Raw genomic sequence first — 17,857 nt, 5'->3', positions numbered from 1 at the left:
TTAAGCCGGAGAATGAAATTAGGACAGAAGAAAGGCTGTCCTAACTTTATGCAAGGACTTAACCGAGCCCTGGACTAAACATTGACCAATGCCTAATTAACTTCTGTAATTTTGTTTACCTAATTACGGGGCCCTTTTACTAAAGCTGCAGCAAATGTGGCTTTAGCACATCCCTTAAGTGGGTCTTTCTCATATACTAAGGCCACGTTTGCCCTGGCTGGCTGATTGTCCCATTTTCCCATGTCCTATCGCTATCTCACCAGCCAATCAGAACGCACAGTTTTAAAACAAATTCTACAATATGTGCGTCTGACCTACACCTATAGAGGCATCTAGGCACGTCTACCAAAGCCCAAGGCTGGCGTGGGCATGGTTTCCACCAGAAGTGGTCTTGGGCATTCGTAAACGTCCATATGCGTCTCCATAGGCACGAAACAGATGCCTTAAACATAGGCCTCTAAAATGCTCAACTACATTGAAGGTGTTTGTTAGGAAAAAAGACGCGATTCTCTAAAGGACACCGATGCGTGAAGCGGCCACCGAGATCGGCATCCTTTAGAGAATCAGGCCCCAGGTGTAAAATTATGCACACTAGTTATAGAATTACATTTGTTTCCTTGTAAGAGAAGAAAGTTTGTTTTTATCATCTACCCTAGGCTTACCATTTTTTCGGGCTGCAAAAGTCCAGACACATAGCCCCGGTCTGTTCCGCCTCCGATCCGATCGCAGCCGTTCCCAGTTCAGCCTCCAGCCCCACAAACATCCTCTCTTCTTCCCAAACAAGTTCCGGCCATATCTGGAGGGCCTGGAACATGCGCAGATGTGTGTGATGTCATCTGCGCAAGCTCAGATGCCCTCCAGATGCAGCCGGAGCTCATTTGGACTTTCCAAAACCCAGACAAATGCCAGTTATGGGAAAGTCCGTGCAGGAGCCTGGACAGTCTTGGTAACCCTAATCTACCATGAAAATATTACATTAGGGAACAGATAGGATGCAATCCCAATTCACTAGCAAAACATAGAAACATAGAAGATGACGGCAGAAAAGGGCTAGAGCCCATCAAGTCTGCCCACTCTGCTTACCCACCCCCTGTCTATGCCCTAATGACCCAATTTCCTGATCTTGATCCCACATGGGTATCCCATTTATTCTTAAAGTCTGGCACGCTGTCTGCCTCGATCACCTGCACTGGAAGCTTGTTCCAATGATCAACCACTCTCTCTGTGAAGAAATACTTTCTGGTGTCTGCAGCAGCCACTCTCTCCTCCTCTCCCTATTGGCTAAGGCTCTTAACATTTGCATCTCCTCTTCCTATAGGCTAAGGCTCTTTACACCTGCATTGTGATGTCATAGAACTTTCTGATTATAGAAACATGATGGCAGATGAAGGCCAAATGACCCATCATAGAAACATAGAAACATAGAAGATGAGGGCAGAAAAGGGCTGCAGCCCATCAAGTCTGCCCACTCTGCTTACCCACCCCCTGTCTATGCCCTAATGACCCAATTTTCTTATCTTGACCCTCGTAGGGATCCCACATGGGTATCCCATTTATTCTTAAAGTCTGGCACGCTGTCTGCCTCGATCACCTGCACTGGAAGCTTGTTCCAATGATCAACCACTCTCTCTGTGAAGAAATACTTTCTGGTGTCTGCAGCAGCCACTCTCTCCTCCTCTCCCTATTGGCTAAGGCTCTTAACATTTGCATCTCCTCTTCCTATAGGCTAAGGCTCTTTACACCTGCATTGTGATGTCATAGCACTTTCTGATTATAGAAACATGATGGCAGATGAAGGCCAAATGACCCATCATAGAAACATAGAAACATAGAAGATGAGGGCAGAAAAGGGCTGCAGCCCATCAAGTCTGCCCACTCTGCTTACCCACCCCCTGTCTATGCCCTAATGACCCAATATTCTTATCTTGACCCTCGTAGGGATCCCACATGGGTATCCCATTTATTCTTAAAGTCTGGCACGCTGTCTGCCTCGATCACCTGCACTGGAAGCTTGTTCCAATGATCAACCACTCTCTCTGTGAAGAAATACTTTCTGGTGTCGCCATGAAATTTTCCGCCCCTGAGTTTGAGCGGGTGCCCTCTTGTGGCCGAGGGTCCCTTGAGAAAGAAAATATCATCTTCCACTTCGACACGTCCCATGAGGTACTTAAATGTTTCGATCATGTCTCCCCTCTTCCTACGTTCCTCAAGAGTGTAGAGCTGCAATTTGTTCAGTCTCTCTTCGTACGAGAGACCCTTGAGCCCCGAGATCATTCTGGTGGCCGTCCACTGAACCGATTCAATTCTGCGCACATCTTTACTGTAATGTGGCCTCCAGAATTGCACACAGTACTCCAGATGAGGTCTCACCATGGCCCTGTACAACGGCATTATGACTTCAGGCTTTCGGCTGACGAAACTTCTATTGATACAACCCAATATCTGCCTTGCCTTAGATGAAGCCTTCTCCACTTGATTGGCAGTTTTCATGTCTGCACTGATGATTACTCCTAAATCTCGTTCTGCTGAAGTCCTAGTTAAAGTTTCTCCGTTCAAGAAGTACGTCCTGCATGGATTTCCGCTTCCGCTTCTTACATTTCTTAGCATTGAAGCCTAGCTGCCAGGTTGAGGACCAACTTTCCAATGTAAGCAGGTCCTGCGCCATATAATTCTGTAAACTGCATTCACTTACTATATTACATAGTTTGGCGTCATCGGCGAATAGTGTTATTTTACCTTGAAGCCCTTGAGTCAGATCCCCTATGAATATGTTGAAAAGGAGTGGACCCAGGACCGAGCCCTGCGGCACTCCACTCGTCACCTCCGATGTTTTATGAAGTCTGTGTTGAATGACTTACCTGCCTCCTCCTATGACATGGGGTATATGAGTTTTAGGTAAAGGAGGAGGAAGGGAGAGCTTCATTATCCACCTCTTTTACGGCTAGCTCCACCACCAGGCAAATTTAGGCAGTAGGAACATAAGAATAGCCTTACTGGGTCAGCTCAATGGTCCATCAAGCCCAGTAGCCCGTTTTCACGGTGGCCAATCCAGGTCACTAGTATCTGGCCAAAACCCAATGAGTAGCAACATTCCATTCAGAATCCTAAAAAATAGCAAGATTCCAGAATCCCAGAGAACAACAAGATTCTAGGACTCCAAAGAGTAGCAACATTCCATTCAGAATCCAAAGAATAGCAAGATTCCGGAATCCCAAAGAGCAACAAGATTCTAGAACTCCAAAGAGTAGCAACAGTCCATTCAGAATCCAAAGAATAGCAAGATTCCAGAATCCAAAGAGCAACAAGATTCTAGAACTCCAAAGAGTAGCAACATTCCATACAGAATCCAAAGAATAGCAAGATTCCGGAATCTCAAAGAGCAACAGGATTCTAGAACTCCAAATAGTAACTACATTCCATGCTACCGATCTAGGGCAAGCAGTGGCTTTCTCTGTGTCTGTCTCAATAACAGACTATGGACTTTTCCTCCAGGAAATTGTCCAAACCTTTCTTAAAACCAGCTATGCTATCCGCTCATACCACAACCTCCGGCAAAACAGCCAATCTAAGTGGCTCACTTTGGCTGAAAAGAGAAGTGAATCTGCCGATCCAGGAAGAGAGGGAATCCTCTTCCTTAAAGGCTAGCATCCCAAGCACATTCAAAAGACAGGGTCACGGGGCGCTGATTCCTGATCTCACGCATCACATTTTGAACATGCTTGCAGAAGCAGCCTTAAGGAAGAGGGGGTGGAGCAGGCACAAGGCAGATGTGCCTAGGGCACTCTTAAACTCCAACTCCTCTCAGACCCGTTTGTAAAATGGCATGTGATGGAAGCCTGGATTGTTCATGGCCCCTATTACTCCTAGTTCCTACTGCACCTTGATGCTCAAACGCAAGATGGCAGCAATTTGAAAACATTTCAGGTGCTGAATTCCAAATCACTGCAACTGGAAATGTAAATTTTGGATGCCCTTCCACTTCTCCATGGTAACCACGTTAAATAGGTGGTTTCCTTGGAGATTAGCACCAGTTGCAGTGTTTGCTTTAGGAATCGCAGGGGTTTTTCTTTTCTGTACTGGCAGTAGATGTGAAAAACAGATTTCATAACAGTATATTACAGCTTGCTTGCTAGGAATTATTTTTCAATGCATAATAAATTGTAACAAAGATTTTTGGTCTTGCAAAAAAAAAAGTCTGTCGTCAGTATGAATGTAAAAATATAATTCCAAGCTGCCAATAAACGATGAAGGTGCTTTGAAATCATGAAATGTATTTACTATTTTCTGTAGTCCAGCTTCAACCTACTATCAGAGAGGAGAAAAATGATTTTTTAAAACTCATTCTGTTGGCCGCAGCTTGCTCATAGCCTGGACGCAACAGTTCTTTCAATTTCTCGAGGGTTGTAGATCATTGCAGTAGTCCGACTTTGGATGTATCCCGCAACACGTCCAAATATCAGGGCGGGAAAACATCCATTTTCAAAATCGCTAGACATCTAAATATTTTTTTGAAAATGACCTTTTTGGACGTCTTAGCCTTTTAGGCCATAAGAACATAAGAACTGCCATCTTTGGATCACACCTTCGGTCCATCAAGTCCGCACACGCAGAGGCCCTGCTAGGTGTACATCTGGCGTATTTTTAGTCACCCATATCCCTCTATGCCTCTCGTAAGGAGATGTGCATTTAGTTTGCTTTGAAATCCTAGAACGGTGGATTCTGCAATAACCTCCTCTGGGAGAGCATTCCAGGTGTCCACCACTCGTTGCATGAAGCAGAACTTCCTGGACTTGTCCCCCCTTAGCTTCAGTCCATGTCCTCTTGTCCGTGTCACATTGGACATTGTAACCTCCTCTGGGAGAGCATTCCAGGTGTCCACCACTCGTTGCGTGAAGCAGAACTTCCTGACATTTGTCCTGGACTTGTCCCCCCTTAGCTTCAGTCCATGTCCTCTTGTCCGTGTCACATTGGACATTGTAACCTCCTCTGGGAGAGCATTCCAGGTGTCCACCACTCGTTGCATGAAGCAGAACTTCCTGACATTTGTCCTGGACTTGTCCCCCCTTAGCTTCAGTCCATGTCCTCTTGTCCGTGCCACATTGGACATTGTAAATAATTTTTTTTCTGCTCTATTTTGTCGATTCCTTTTAGTATTTTGAAAGTCTCAATCATATCCCCTTGCAGTCTCCTTTTCTCAAGGGAGAACAATACCAGTCTCTTAAGTCGTTCCTCGTATTCCAAGTTCTCCGTACCTTTTATTAGCTTCGTTGCTCATCTCTGCACCCTCTCCAGCAGTTTTATATCCTTCTTTAGATTGGGAGACCAATGTTGGACACAGTATTCCAAGTATGGTCTGACCATTGCTCTATAAAGCGGCATTATAACTTTCTCCGATCTACTCGTGATTCCTTTCTTTATCATGCCTAACATTCTATTTGATTTCTTTGCCGCTGCCGCACATTGTGCCGACGGTTTCAGGGTCCAATCTATCAGTACACCCAGGTCCTTTTCTTGTTCGCTCTTACCCAGAGTTGCACCTGACATTCTATACTCGTGTTCCTTGTTCTTTCTGCCTAAATGCATTACTTTACACTTTTCCACATTAAACTTCCTCTGCCATTTCTCCGCCCATTTCTCTAACTGACACAAGTCACTCTGGAGTTCCTCGCTATCCTTCTGCGATCTGATTGCCCGGCATAGCTTTGTGTCGTCTGCAAACTTGATGATCTCACTGGATGTTCCTTCTTCTAGGTTATTGATGAAAATATTAAATAAGATGGGCCCAAGTACCGAGCCCTGGGGCACACCGCTAGTCACTTTCTCCCAGTCTGAGAACTTCCCATTTATGCCCACTCTCTGCTTTTCAAATACAAAAACATTCATCTTCAAAACGCCCTAATCCAGACCATTTGGAGGTAGGAGGGGGCCAGCATAGTAATGGACTGGCCACACAGACATCCCAACAGAGTAGTGGGACACCTTAGAGGGCACTGCTGTGAACTTCACATAAAGGGTGTCGTATGTATATCTCAAAACAAAAAAGCATTGGCAGTACCCTGTATTGAGCTCTCAAAGAACATCCACAGGCTGTAAATGAATAAGAGTTAAACGTGAGACACCTCAGTGCGGGCGTACGATCAATACGTTAATAACTTTTTGTGGCACCGGGCAGGAAACTCATAGGTGACCAGCACCAGGTTTAGAAAACCTTAATAAGTCTTGCTCCGTACATCATTCGGTCTCTGTAATGATAAATAATTAATTAATCTAATCTTCTATTTTTCCGTCGCTTATACCTAGGTAGGCTCAAGGTGACTTAAAGAGGGGGGTGAGGAAGGAGAAGGGGAAGGAGGGGTGGGAGAAGAGAAGAGGGGGAGGAGAGGATACAGGTGATTAAGTGTCAAATAGATGAGTTTTCAGTTTCTTCCGGAATATGGTGTGCATTCGCGATTTTAAACCTAAAATTCCTTTTTCGGGCTATTTTAAGCCCTGTAAGCCCCCCCCCCCTTAAGCTTTACCTGGAGGTCTAGCGAGTTTTCAGGCAAGAGCGATCTTCCCATGCTCCTGCCCCGTGAAGATCGCTCACAGGAAATGGCTCAAGAGACTACAGGAGCTCAAGGCAACCATTTCCTGTGAGCGATCTGCACGGGGCAGGAGCGTGGGAAGATCGCTCCTGCCTGAAAGCCCGCTAGACCTCCAGGTAAGGCTTAAGGGAGGGCTGGGGGAAGCGGGGGTTAGAGGCAGAACCGGCCCGAATATTATTCGCGAGTTTTAATATTTGCGGGCCGGCTCTGCCCCTAACCACCACGAATACGGAGGAGGAAGTGTAGTTAGGTTCCATCCTGGTCATTTCAGTAAGGTCATTCTAAGTTTTTACGCCTAGAAAGGTGAGCATGGAGTGGCAAACACGTTTGTATTGCAATGTGAATAAACACTCAGTGAGAGGCTTTAAAAGCAAAATAGAGGGCCGGAAAAAAATGGCTCAGAAAGCTCCGCCCCTCGAATAAATACTTTCAAAATATATCAAAAGTGCAAAAAATTCTAAAAGAATATAAGGAAAATATTTCATCCAAAATTCTTATATAAGTCCCAACACACAATAGTCACAGATCACAGTCCATTCATTAGATTTATCTGAATCCCAACAAATGATTGTCTCGGCTCGACAGAGCTCCGTTTCACAAACTTCTTCAGGAGCTGAAACATCCAGTTAAATCCAAGTTGGAGACATATCACAGAAAAAATCTTCTTAGTTGACGAAAGCTCCAACCTCAAGCATAATAACGCCAATCATAGTGGCAGGAGCAATGGCGGCTGATGCTTTTAGAGATGCCCTGGAAATCCTGCGTGAGTAACGTCCTCTGAAACGTGATGACGTCACAATTAGCGTCACAACGTAAAAACAAAAAAATTAAGAAAAAACTCTGAACGAAACAAAACTAAAGAGAACGGGAAGAATTAAGTAGAAAAACATTTATCCGCGTTTTAATTCAAACCAATTGGAGCATAGGCTTTGAGATGAAAAATCCCAAAATTTTCTCCCTTCAAAAGATGAGAAGTTTTATCGCCATTGAAGGAGGCAGGTATTTTTTCTAATAGGCACCAGCTGAGATCAGCAAATGTATGGTGTTGTCTAAAGACAGCTACGGTGTTCTGACAGTCTCGTCTTGATCGCCCGGGAGGTACAGCCCACATATATTAGGTTTTTCAGGTTTTTATTCATATTTGATGGATCGCTTATTCGATTTACTAAGTGATTAACAATTTCATAAAAGCGGATTACAATGAATAAATAACAGACACAAGTCTTGGGATAAACAATTTTAAGACGTACATGGAACGTGAGGATAAAGGGGTAAAGTTGGGCATCATAAAGAGGGGCATAACAACCAGGACGCGGGAAGTCATCATGCCATTGTATCGAGCGATGGTGCGTCCACATCTGGAATACTGCGTTCAGTATTGGTCGCCGCACCTCAAGAAGGACATGGCGGTACTTGAGAGAGTCCAAAGGAGAGCAACGAAACTGGTAAAGGGGCTGGAACACTGCCCATATGCCGAGAGATTGGATAGGCTGGGGCTCTTCTCTCTGGAAAAGAGGAGGCTCAGGGGAGATATGATAGAGACCTTCAAGATCATGAGGGGCATAGAGAGGGTGGATAGGGACAGATTCTTCAGACTGAAGGGGACAACAAGTACGAGGGGGCATTCGGAGAAACTGAAGGGAGATAGGTTGAAAACAAATGCAAGGAAGTTTTTTTTCACCCAAAGGGTCGTGGACACTTGGAATGCGCTACCGGAGGAAGTGATCAGGCAGAGTACGGTACAGGGATTCAAACAGGGATTGGACGGATTCCTGAGGGATAAAGGGATCGTGGGATACTGAGAGAGGTGCTGGGATGTAACACAGGTATAGAAAGCCAACAGGTCGTGCATGTGCAAGACCGGAGGGTTAGGACTACGATGGGAAGATAGGACTTCAATGAGAAACCAAGGTGGCAAGGGAGCCCCTTCTGGTGATGCAGACAGGTCGTGACCTGTTTGGGCCGCCGCGGGAGCGGACTGCCGGGCAGGATGGACCTATGGTCTGACCCGGCGGAGGCACTGCTTATGTTCTTATGTTCTTATGTTACATGTTTATGGCTTATAGAGAGAGAGGAAAAAAGGGATGAAACAATAGGTCAGGGTAAGAAATTCGAGCCCTAATATTTGTATCTAAAAGGGGGTTAAGAGTTATATATTAAAAATTAAATGTTAAATGCGTCTTTAAAAAGACGGCTTTTTAAAAGTTTCTTAAATTGACTGAGGTCTTTTTCTTCTCTAATGTAATGGGGTAGGGCGTTCCACAATTGTGGAGCCATTACAGAGAACATATCATGCCTTCTAGTGCCTATGATTTTTAGTGAAGGGACTGTAAGGAGCTTTTCGGTCGTCGAAATCACATAGATTACAAAAGTAGAAGTGCATGATGTCACAGAATGTAATTTGTACGACCTCCCGGTGATGGGATGAATCCATTCAGCTCCTATAACAGAAGTCTCACAAAAAGAGCCTCCTAAACTCTACCATACCCACCTGTCTCCCATCAAGACCTTACTAGGCGCCTTGAAGCAGGATGAGTACGGCTGGGAGGTCATCAGAGACTTCAGAATGGTGGCATTCCTAATGGGTCTTCAAGGTGGTTTTGCCAGGTTTCCTTGCTATCTCTGCCTTCGGGACAGCAGGGACACAAAAGTGCACTACGAACTGGCCACAGCGGATTGAGTTTTGTGTGGAGAGAACGACTGGTAGACCCCTGGAAGGACAATATAATGAGAACATGACGGGAGACTACATCAGGGGACCGATTCGTAAAAGTGACTTACAACATAATTACAATACATTAGTGACTTCTATTCCGCCTGTACCTTGCAGTTCTAGGCGGATTACATCAGAAGATAACTGGACATTTCCAGGAAAATGACAGTCTAAGGGGCTGGTTACATAATAGAGTCCTAGAGGAGAAATTACAAGAAGGGTAGCGAACATAGGAGAGATTACAAGATGAGTAGAAATCAGAAGAAAACTGGACGTTTACAGGGAAATTACAATTTAGGGGACTGGTTTCATAGTCGAGTCTTTGAGGAGAAAGTGCAAGATGAGTAGCAATTTGAGGGGGAATGTACGAAAGGGAGGAGGAATAATAATAATCACAAATCTCAAAAGACTACACTTCCCCCTCCCCATTCGCGGTTTCTGCACTCGCGATTTCACATAATCGCAATTTTTTTCTGGGGAGGGGGAAAATAAAAAAACATCATATTTTTTACCTCTCTGTCACCTTCCCGGCCTTACCTGGTGGTCTAGAGGGCTTTCGGGGCAGAAGCAATCTTCCTACGCTCCTGCCCCGTGCAGATCGCCATGAGGAAATGGCTGTAGGGAGTTCCCGATGTAGTCTCGAGAGACTACGGGAACTCACAGAAACCATTTCCTCATGGCGATCTGCACGGGGCAGGAGTGCAGGAAGATCGCTCCTGCCCCGCATCACCGCTAGTCCACCAGGTAAGGTCTGGGATGCAGGAGGGAGGCAGGGGTGGGTCAGAGTCGGCCCGAAAGTTATTCGCAAATTTTCCATATTCGCGGGTAGGCTCTGGACCTAACCCCCGCGAATATGGCAGGAGAAGTGTAATAAAAAGAATCCCTAAAGAGTATATACCACAGGAAAATACTATAATATCAGAGCAATGTACTCAAATTGCAAAATTAGAAATATTGTACATATTTATTAATTTAAAATTTGCAAAAATATCACAAAATTTTCATAGAATAGCATACACAGAACACCATACAAACACTACAAACAAAGCAGACAACATATAACAAGCACTATCAAACCAGGCTGGAAAAGGCCACACAAAAAATCATACAATTATATATAAATATAGCTGTGTTCAAAAGTTCATAAATCACTTAGCTTGAGAGTTCGAAGTCTTCCTGTGTACTCAGCGTTGCTCTTTGCATTTGGTTTTGGCTCGCTGCCTGGAGGAAGTGTGAGGAGATGTTAGAAGATTGGTTGCCTGTTATGGCATTTCACCTCCGCTTGTGAAGGCTTTGAAAATGCTCTCTGTCCTCTTGGTTTGAGACTTTTTTGATTATCTAAATTATTATACTGTTTACTGACAGCATGTTTGCACTTGCACCTGCACCTGCACTTTGTGATATGGAGGTTGGATTTGAACTCTAATCTGTTTGGGATGTTGGTTTTTTTTTATTTTTTTCTTTTCTGGATGGCCCACAATCATCTTGCTTGCTTCATTCCTCGTGGAAACTGTTCCAGGAAGACTTCGAACTCTCAAGCTAAGTGATTTATGAACTTTTGAACACAGTTATATTTATATATCATTGTATGATTTTTTTTGTGTGGCCTTTTCCAGCCTGGTTTGATAGTGCTTGTTATAGAAACATAGAAACATAGAAATAGACGGCAGATAAGGGCCATGGCCCATCTAGTCTGCCCACCCTAATGACCCTCCCCTTCCTTTGCTTAGTGAATAGAACCCACGTGTCGATCCCATTTGGCCTTAAAATCAGGCACGCTGCTGGCCTCAATCACCTGCAGTGGAAGACTATTCCAACGATCAACCACCCTTTCAGTGAAAAAGAATTTCCTGGTGTCACCTGGTAGTTTCCCGCCTCTGATTTTCCACGGATGTCCTCTTGTTGCCGTGGGTCCCTTGAAAAAGAAGATATCTTCTTCCGCTTCGATGCAGCCCGTGAGATACTTGAACGTCTCAATCATGTCCCCCCTCCTCGAGCGAGTATAGCTGCAGTTTGTCTAACCGTTCTTCGTACGGGAGATCTTTGAGTCCCGAGACCATCCGGGTGGCCATTCTCTGAACCGACTCCAATCTCAGCACATCTTTGCGATAATGTGGCCTCCAGAATTGCACACAGTATTCCAGGTGGGGCCTCACCATGGATCTATACAATGGCATAATGACTTCCGGCTTCCGGCTGACGAAACCCCTGCGTATGCAACCTAGGATCTGTCTTGCCTTGGATGAGGCCTGCTCTACCTAACTGGCAGCCTTCATGTCCTCACTGACGATCACCCCCAAGTCTCGTTCTGCTACCGTTCTTGTTAGGATCTCACCATTAAGGGTATAAGTCTTGTATGGATTATGGTTGCCTAGGTGCATGACTTTGCATATATGTTGTTATATCTTGTCTGGTTTGTTTGTAGTGTTTGTATGGTGTTCTGTGTATGCTATTCTATGAAAATTTTGTGATATTTTTGCAAATTTGAAATTAATAAATATGTACAATATTTCTAATTTTGCAATTTGAGTACATTGCTCTGATATTATAGTATTTTTCTGTGGTATATACTCTTTAGGGATTTCTTTTTATTATCTTTGAGATTTACTTTTGAATCCCGTTGTTTATTGGTTGTAGCTCTCTGTTTTAATTTTTGGGAGAAGTGTAATACCAGATTTTACCTTATAAGCTTTCTTTGTAGTCTATCGGGCAGGGGGTTAGGTGAGGAGGTGGGTTTTTATTGCAACCGGGTATTATAACACAACATTCCCATCCGTATTTAAACTGGTAGACACCAGCAGCGGCGTAGCAAGGGAGAGGGACAGAGGGGCGGACTGCCCCGGGTGCCCGTCTTGGCAGAGGCACCGGCAACTCTCTTCCTCTCTGCCGACCCGCATTCTTCAAAATCTTCAGCGGCAGCAAGCAACAACTTGTATCCGCTGCTCACGCCAGCCTCGGCTCTCCTTCCGACACCAAGTCCTGGTTGCGGGATCGGGGAGTGACATCAGAGGTAGGCTTGCCGGACTTCCGGATTTCCCCGGACATGTCCTCCACATCGCGTCAGGCAGGAGGGCATCCGCTCATGTACGGATGCCCTCCTTCCCAACAAGAGCAAGCAGTGGGGGGGGGGGGGGCGGCTGTGGCATGACAGCGGGAATGGGTGGAACTGGGCGGGCCTGGGGACTGGTCTAGGGGGGGTCTGGATTTTCCAAATGAAAAATCTGGTAACTAATCAGAGGGAGAGCTGAAGCCGATGCGAGCAGCACCTGGGAGATGCTACTTGATGCTGCCGATTTTGAAGAGATACATGGGAGGGGGGGGGGGCGGATACGGCGCAGTGAGGTTGACTGCTTCCTTCCTTCACTACACCATTGGACACTAGTAATGTTTGAATTCCTATTTCTATGTCTTTAAAACACAAATTTGTTACAAATATGCCAAGCACATTTATGTGATCCTTATGTTTCTGTTTTTCAGGCTTGATTTATGACGATGCAGATGTCTTTGGGAGCCCTACCAAAATGTGGATTCTGGTGACAGCGGTGTAAATTTTATCACTCTTGAGTCTCAGAAGGCAAATAAAATGGAGGAACTGTACAAAGATACCCAAGGCTTGCAGATGGATGTTACCAGCCCTTCCTCAACTCTTGGCAATAATAAGCTCGAAAATGGAGTCACTCAACTAATAACGGCCGAAGCATGGAATATCAACTCCACAGGTTTGATGAAAAAAGCACTTTCACCCCTGGTGACTGTCCCCGCCCCTTCTATTTTAACTCCGCCCGCCGAATCCCAAAGCGGTGTGGCCCTGAAAGTGGCCGCCACCTTGCTTCAGCCAATTTGCTTAGGCGACAGCCCCGTCGTCCTGCCAATTCACTTGCAGGTTGCAGGAAGTACGGCATCGCCCTTAAACTCCAATAACATACCCTATGTGATGACCACACAAGGCCCAGTTCCGTTACCCGTTCTTCTAGAGCAACACGTGTTCCAGCATTTAAATCCCCCCTTAGGGTTACCTCAAAGCACTTCAAGCACAGCAAGTTCCATCCAGAGCCATCTCTTTCCAGGCCCTTCTGCCGCAGTTGGACAGCCTCAACTCTTGGATCAAAAGCCTTCGAATCAGACACAGGATCCTGTGTTTCCATCCGTTTTTCAGACACCTGGTTTTGCCGCAGTTCTTCAGGACTTGTTTCCTTCGCAGGGACCCATTGGTTCATCACCTTGTCAAACCACACCAGATTACATCTCCGCTAATCTTCATTCTGTTCCACCTCAACCCTTTGGCTCGCTTTTGTCTCCACTAGTGCCACCAGCAACCCTCCTGGTCCCATATCCTGTGATTGTTCCACTTCCAGTTCCTCTGCCCGTTCCTATCCCGATACCAATCCCCGTGCCCCATCATGGGGAATCCAAAGGAACTGCTGACATGGCCAAGCCCACCACACATAAGCACAGTGTCTGCAAAGGAACCCAAACCACTCTGGAAAAAGACGAGTTAAATTTTTTCGATTTCACCCAGAAGAGAGAATTTTCCCAGTTCAATCGTCACACGGTCATTAAAATGGGCAACGAAAACGAAGCCCTGGATCTGTCCTTGAAGACTATGCCGGTAATAAAGAGGAATGAGATGAGCCCTCCACCGCCGCCATCCTCTCGGGAAGATGGCATTTTAGATCTCTCAGTCCCTTCCCAAAGAAAAACGAGCAAGCCAGACCCACACGCAGACAGGGCCCGTTTGGTTGGCTCGCTGAATGAGCGAGTCGGTCATTTTAGTGACAAAAGCCCTACAATTCTGAAATCTTGTGCCCCACACAAGGGCCCTGAGTCCTCAGGAAGCATGAACAACACAGTTGGCGGCAGCAACCAGCCTGACATGCTGAGGCAGCAAAAGTGGCTGGTGGATCAGGGTGGCAGGGCAAGCTGCGACCCCAAAACCGGGAGCAACATCGAAATTGTGAGCACGTCGCAGACTGCAAAAGTCATAGTATCGGTCAAAGACGCTGTACCTGCCATTTTCTGCGGTAAGATCAAAGGCCTTTCTGGGGTATCGACCAAAAACTTTTCCTTCAAGAGGGACCTGCCCCCGGATTCTGTGCTGCAGCGTTACGACGCAAAGAGCCAACCAGAATCTAGGGAAAACGGTGACGTGCTTAGAAAACCCATTAAAAGCAGGAGTGTAAAATTAAAGAAAATGAACTCACAGGAGATTCATATCCTTCCGATCAAAAAGCAACGGCTGGCTGCCTTTTTTCCAAGAAAGTAAACTTTAAAAAAATTTTTAAAATTCAAGTGTAACATAAAATATGGAAAAAAATGTGCTTGTTTATGCATTAAAACTATGTTTGTAACTTATTACTTGGAGGAGTGATAGGAATAATGGCATAATAATAAAGTTCCATGAAGAGTCGCTGAAAAACAGATTTTTATTTCTTTCAAGGGGAAAGCGAAATGGAGCCAGCTATTTTTAAGTACATTGCACATGTTTTACAGCTTTAATGGAATAATCAGTCAGAAGGAAAAGCTATTTTCAGTGCCAAGAAGTGCTTTGATGCTGTAATTCTTAATGGGCAAGAAAGCATATTTCAAAAAGAATAAATGTTTGTACGTGCTTATCGTTTGAGGTATTCAATTATTTATAAATTGTTTTTTAGCCCGTTACATTAACTGGTGCTAGAATAGATGTGTAGACTTAGGTATTTCTTTCTTTCTGTATGTCTGTCTTTCTTTCTCTCTCCCTGGCCCCGTTTGTCTTTCTTTCTTTCTGTCTTTCTCCCTGCCCACTGTCTGTCCTTCTTTCTTTCTTTCTTTCCTTCTCTCCCCCCTGTCCAGAAGCACCCCTTCCCTGCTCCTCCCTGTCCAGCAGTAGCCCTTCTCCCTTCCTTTTACTTCCCCCCTGAACAGCAGCACCCCTTCCCTGCTCCCCCTGTCCAGCAGTAGCCCTTCTCCCTTCCTTTTACTTCCCCCATCCAGCAGCACCCCTTCCATGATCCCCTCTGTCCATTAGTAGCCCTTCTCTTCCTTTTACTTCCCCCTGTCCAGCAGCACCCCTTCCAGGCTCCCACTGTCCAGCAGCACCCCTTCCCTGCTCCCCCGTCCAGCAGTAGCCCTTCTCCCTTCCTTTTATTTCCCCCCCTATCCTGCAGCACCCCTTCCCTGCACCCCCCCGTCCAGCAGTAGCCCTTCTTCCTTCCTTTTACTTCCTCCTGTCCAGCAGCACCCCTTCCAGGCTCCCACTGTCCAGCAGCACCCCTTCCCTGCTCCCCCGTCCAGCAGTAGCCCTTCTCCCTTCCTTTTACTTCCTCCCTATCCTGCAGCACCCCTTCCCTGCACCCCCCCGTCCAGCAGTAGCCCTTCTTCCTTCCTTTTACTTCCTCCTGTCCAGCAGCACCCCTTCCCTGCTTCCCCCTGTCCAGCAGTAGCCCTTCTCCCATCCTTTTACCTCTCCCCTGTCCAGCAGAACTCCTTCCCTGCTCCCCCGTCCAGCAGTAACCCTTCTCCCTTCCTTTTACCTCCCCCCTGTCCAGCAGTAGCCCTTCTCCCTTCCTTTTACTTCCCCTCTGTCCAGAAGCACCCCTTCCCTGCTCCCCCTGTCCAGCAGTAGCCCTTCTCCCTTCCTTTTACTTCCCCCTGTCCTGCAGCACCCCTTCCCTGGTCCCCCTTATCCAGCAGTAGCCCTTCTCCCTTCCTTTTACTTCCCCCTGTCCAGCAGCACTCCTTCCCTGCTCCCCGTCCAGCAGTAGTCCTTCTCCCTTCCTTTTACCTCCCCCTGTCCAGCAGCACTCTTTCCCTGCTCCCCCTGTCCAGCAGTAGCCCTTCTCCCTTCCTTTTACCTCCCCCTGCCCAGCAGTAGCCCTTCTCCCTTCCTTTTACCTCCCTCCTGTCCAGCAGCACCCCTTCCCTGCTCCCCCATCCAGCAGTAGCCCTTCTCCCTTCCTTTTATTTCCTCTCTGTCCAGCAGCACACCTTCCCTGCTCCCCCTGTCCAGCAGTAGCCCTTCTCCCTTCCTTTTACTTCCCCCTTGTCCTGAAGCACCCCTTCCCTGCTTCCCCTTGTCCAGTAGTAGCCCTTCTCCCTTCCTTTTATTTCCCCCTGTGCAGCAGCACCCCTTCCCTGCTCCCCCTGTCCAGCAGTAGCCCTTCTCCCTTATTTTTACCTCTCCCCTGTCCAGTAGTACCTCTTCTCCCTTCCGTGCTTCCTGTCCAGCATCCGCTTGGCCGGTCAGCCTCGGGGCTTTCTGTCTCTCTCAGGCAAGATGTCCGATCCCTGTTCTCCTCCCTTTTACCTTTAGCTCCTTCCTGTGTGTGCACCTGGCAGCGGTGCCTTGACCCCTAGAGGCCTGGACATTTGCCATTCGTCGAGACGCAGGCTGGCTGGGGTGTGGGAGGGAGGAAGCCATTGCCGCGTATGTGCATGAGGACGGAGGACAGAGGCTGATGGAGAAATCACCACTGCGCATGCGGCAACATGGAGACACGAAGCATGGTGGCACGGAGTTTCAACTGTGCCTGCGCGCTAAAGGTTTTATTATAGCAGATTGTTTTCCTATACTTGGACGTTTTGACCATGATACTGCAACCTAGAAGCCGTCCTCAGGGTACACCCAGCCAGTCAGGTTTCCAAACATCCACATTGAACAGGCAGTAGCATAGTAAGGGGGCGGGAAAGGAAGGAGGTCCGCACCGGGTGCTCTCTTTATAGGGGCGTCAGTCCCCATCATCTTCTGCGCCCCCTTCCTCTGTCCCTCTTTAATGTTCAGGGTGTGATCAACAACTCTCAACCTGCTGCTCACGTCAGCATCGGCTCTTCCTCTGACATCACTTCCTGGACCCTCACCTAGGAACTGATGTCAGAGGAAGAGCCGACACTAGTTGCTGCTTGCGCCGCGAACGTTAATGAGGTACGAAGTAGGGGCATGGGTGCACGCAGCAGAAGGGGGTGGGGAAGGAGTGGATGGGGAGGGGTGCCACCATTCCAGGCGCCTCTCGCCCTCGCTATGCCACCGTGAACAGGCATGAGATAGATTTTGCCAGCAAGTTTCAAGTTTATTGAAATTTTGATTTGAACGCATTATCAAGTATTTTCAATGCGTATAACAATGATAATTTGGGGTGACAAATAAAACCATTTAAAAATAATAAACATACAATCATATCCATAGTGAATTGGAGATACATAAGGAAGGCAGGGATAAATTACAATTGTTAAAAAAAAAGAAAAAACATTGAGGGAAGAACAGCATCAGGAAGGGTATAAAAAAATTTTTTTTTAGGTAAGATATGATCTAAAAGTAATTGTATAAATAAGACTTGGTCTAAAAGTGAATAGGAAGATCAATAACCTATTTACAGATCTGGTAAGATTTAAGTATTTTGTCCTAAGTTTGTTGATAGAGGGAAAAGAAAAAAAAAATTATCCAATCTAAGATTCATATGCATCTTTGTACAGGTAACTTTTAAGTCTGCTTTAAAATTTATCTAGAGAGGTTTCAGCGCGTAAATAGATTGGTAGCTTGTTCCAAAGCTGGGGTCCCAAGATCGAAAAAATTGTAGTTCTTCTAGTG

General features: G+C 46.3%; 1 protein-coding gene across 2 annotated transcripts in view; it reads left to right on the top strand.

The window, feature by feature from the left end:
• Positions 1 to 14,909, top strand: part of RAI2 (retinoic acid induced 2) — a 77,180-nt gene extending 62,271 nt beyond the window's left edge. For both annotated transcript variants that reach the window (XM_033947656.1, XM_033947657.1), the window contains exon 2: positions 12,775 to 14,909. In XM_033947656.1, the coding sequence (XP_033803547.1) occupies positions 12,881 to 14,560 (1,680 nt within the window). In that variant the 5' untranslated portion in view covers positions 12,775 to 12,880 and the 3' untranslated portion in view covers positions 14,561 to 14,909. The remainder of the gene's footprint in view (positions 1 to 12,774) is intronic.
• Positions 14,910 to 17,857: the final 2,948 nt, after the last annotated feature.

The sequence above is a fragment of the Geotrypetes seraphini genome, chromosome 6 (genome assembly GCF_902459505.1).
Source record: "Geotrypetes seraphini chromosome 6, aGeoSer1.1, whole genome shotgun sequence".
Classification (NCBI taxonomy): domain Eukaryota; kingdom Metazoa; phylum Chordata; class Amphibia; order Gymnophiona; family Dermophiidae; genus Geotrypetes; species Geotrypetes seraphini.
The sequence above is the reverse complement of the archived record's forward strand: the minus strand, read 5'-3'. Positions and strand labels throughout refer to the sequence as shown.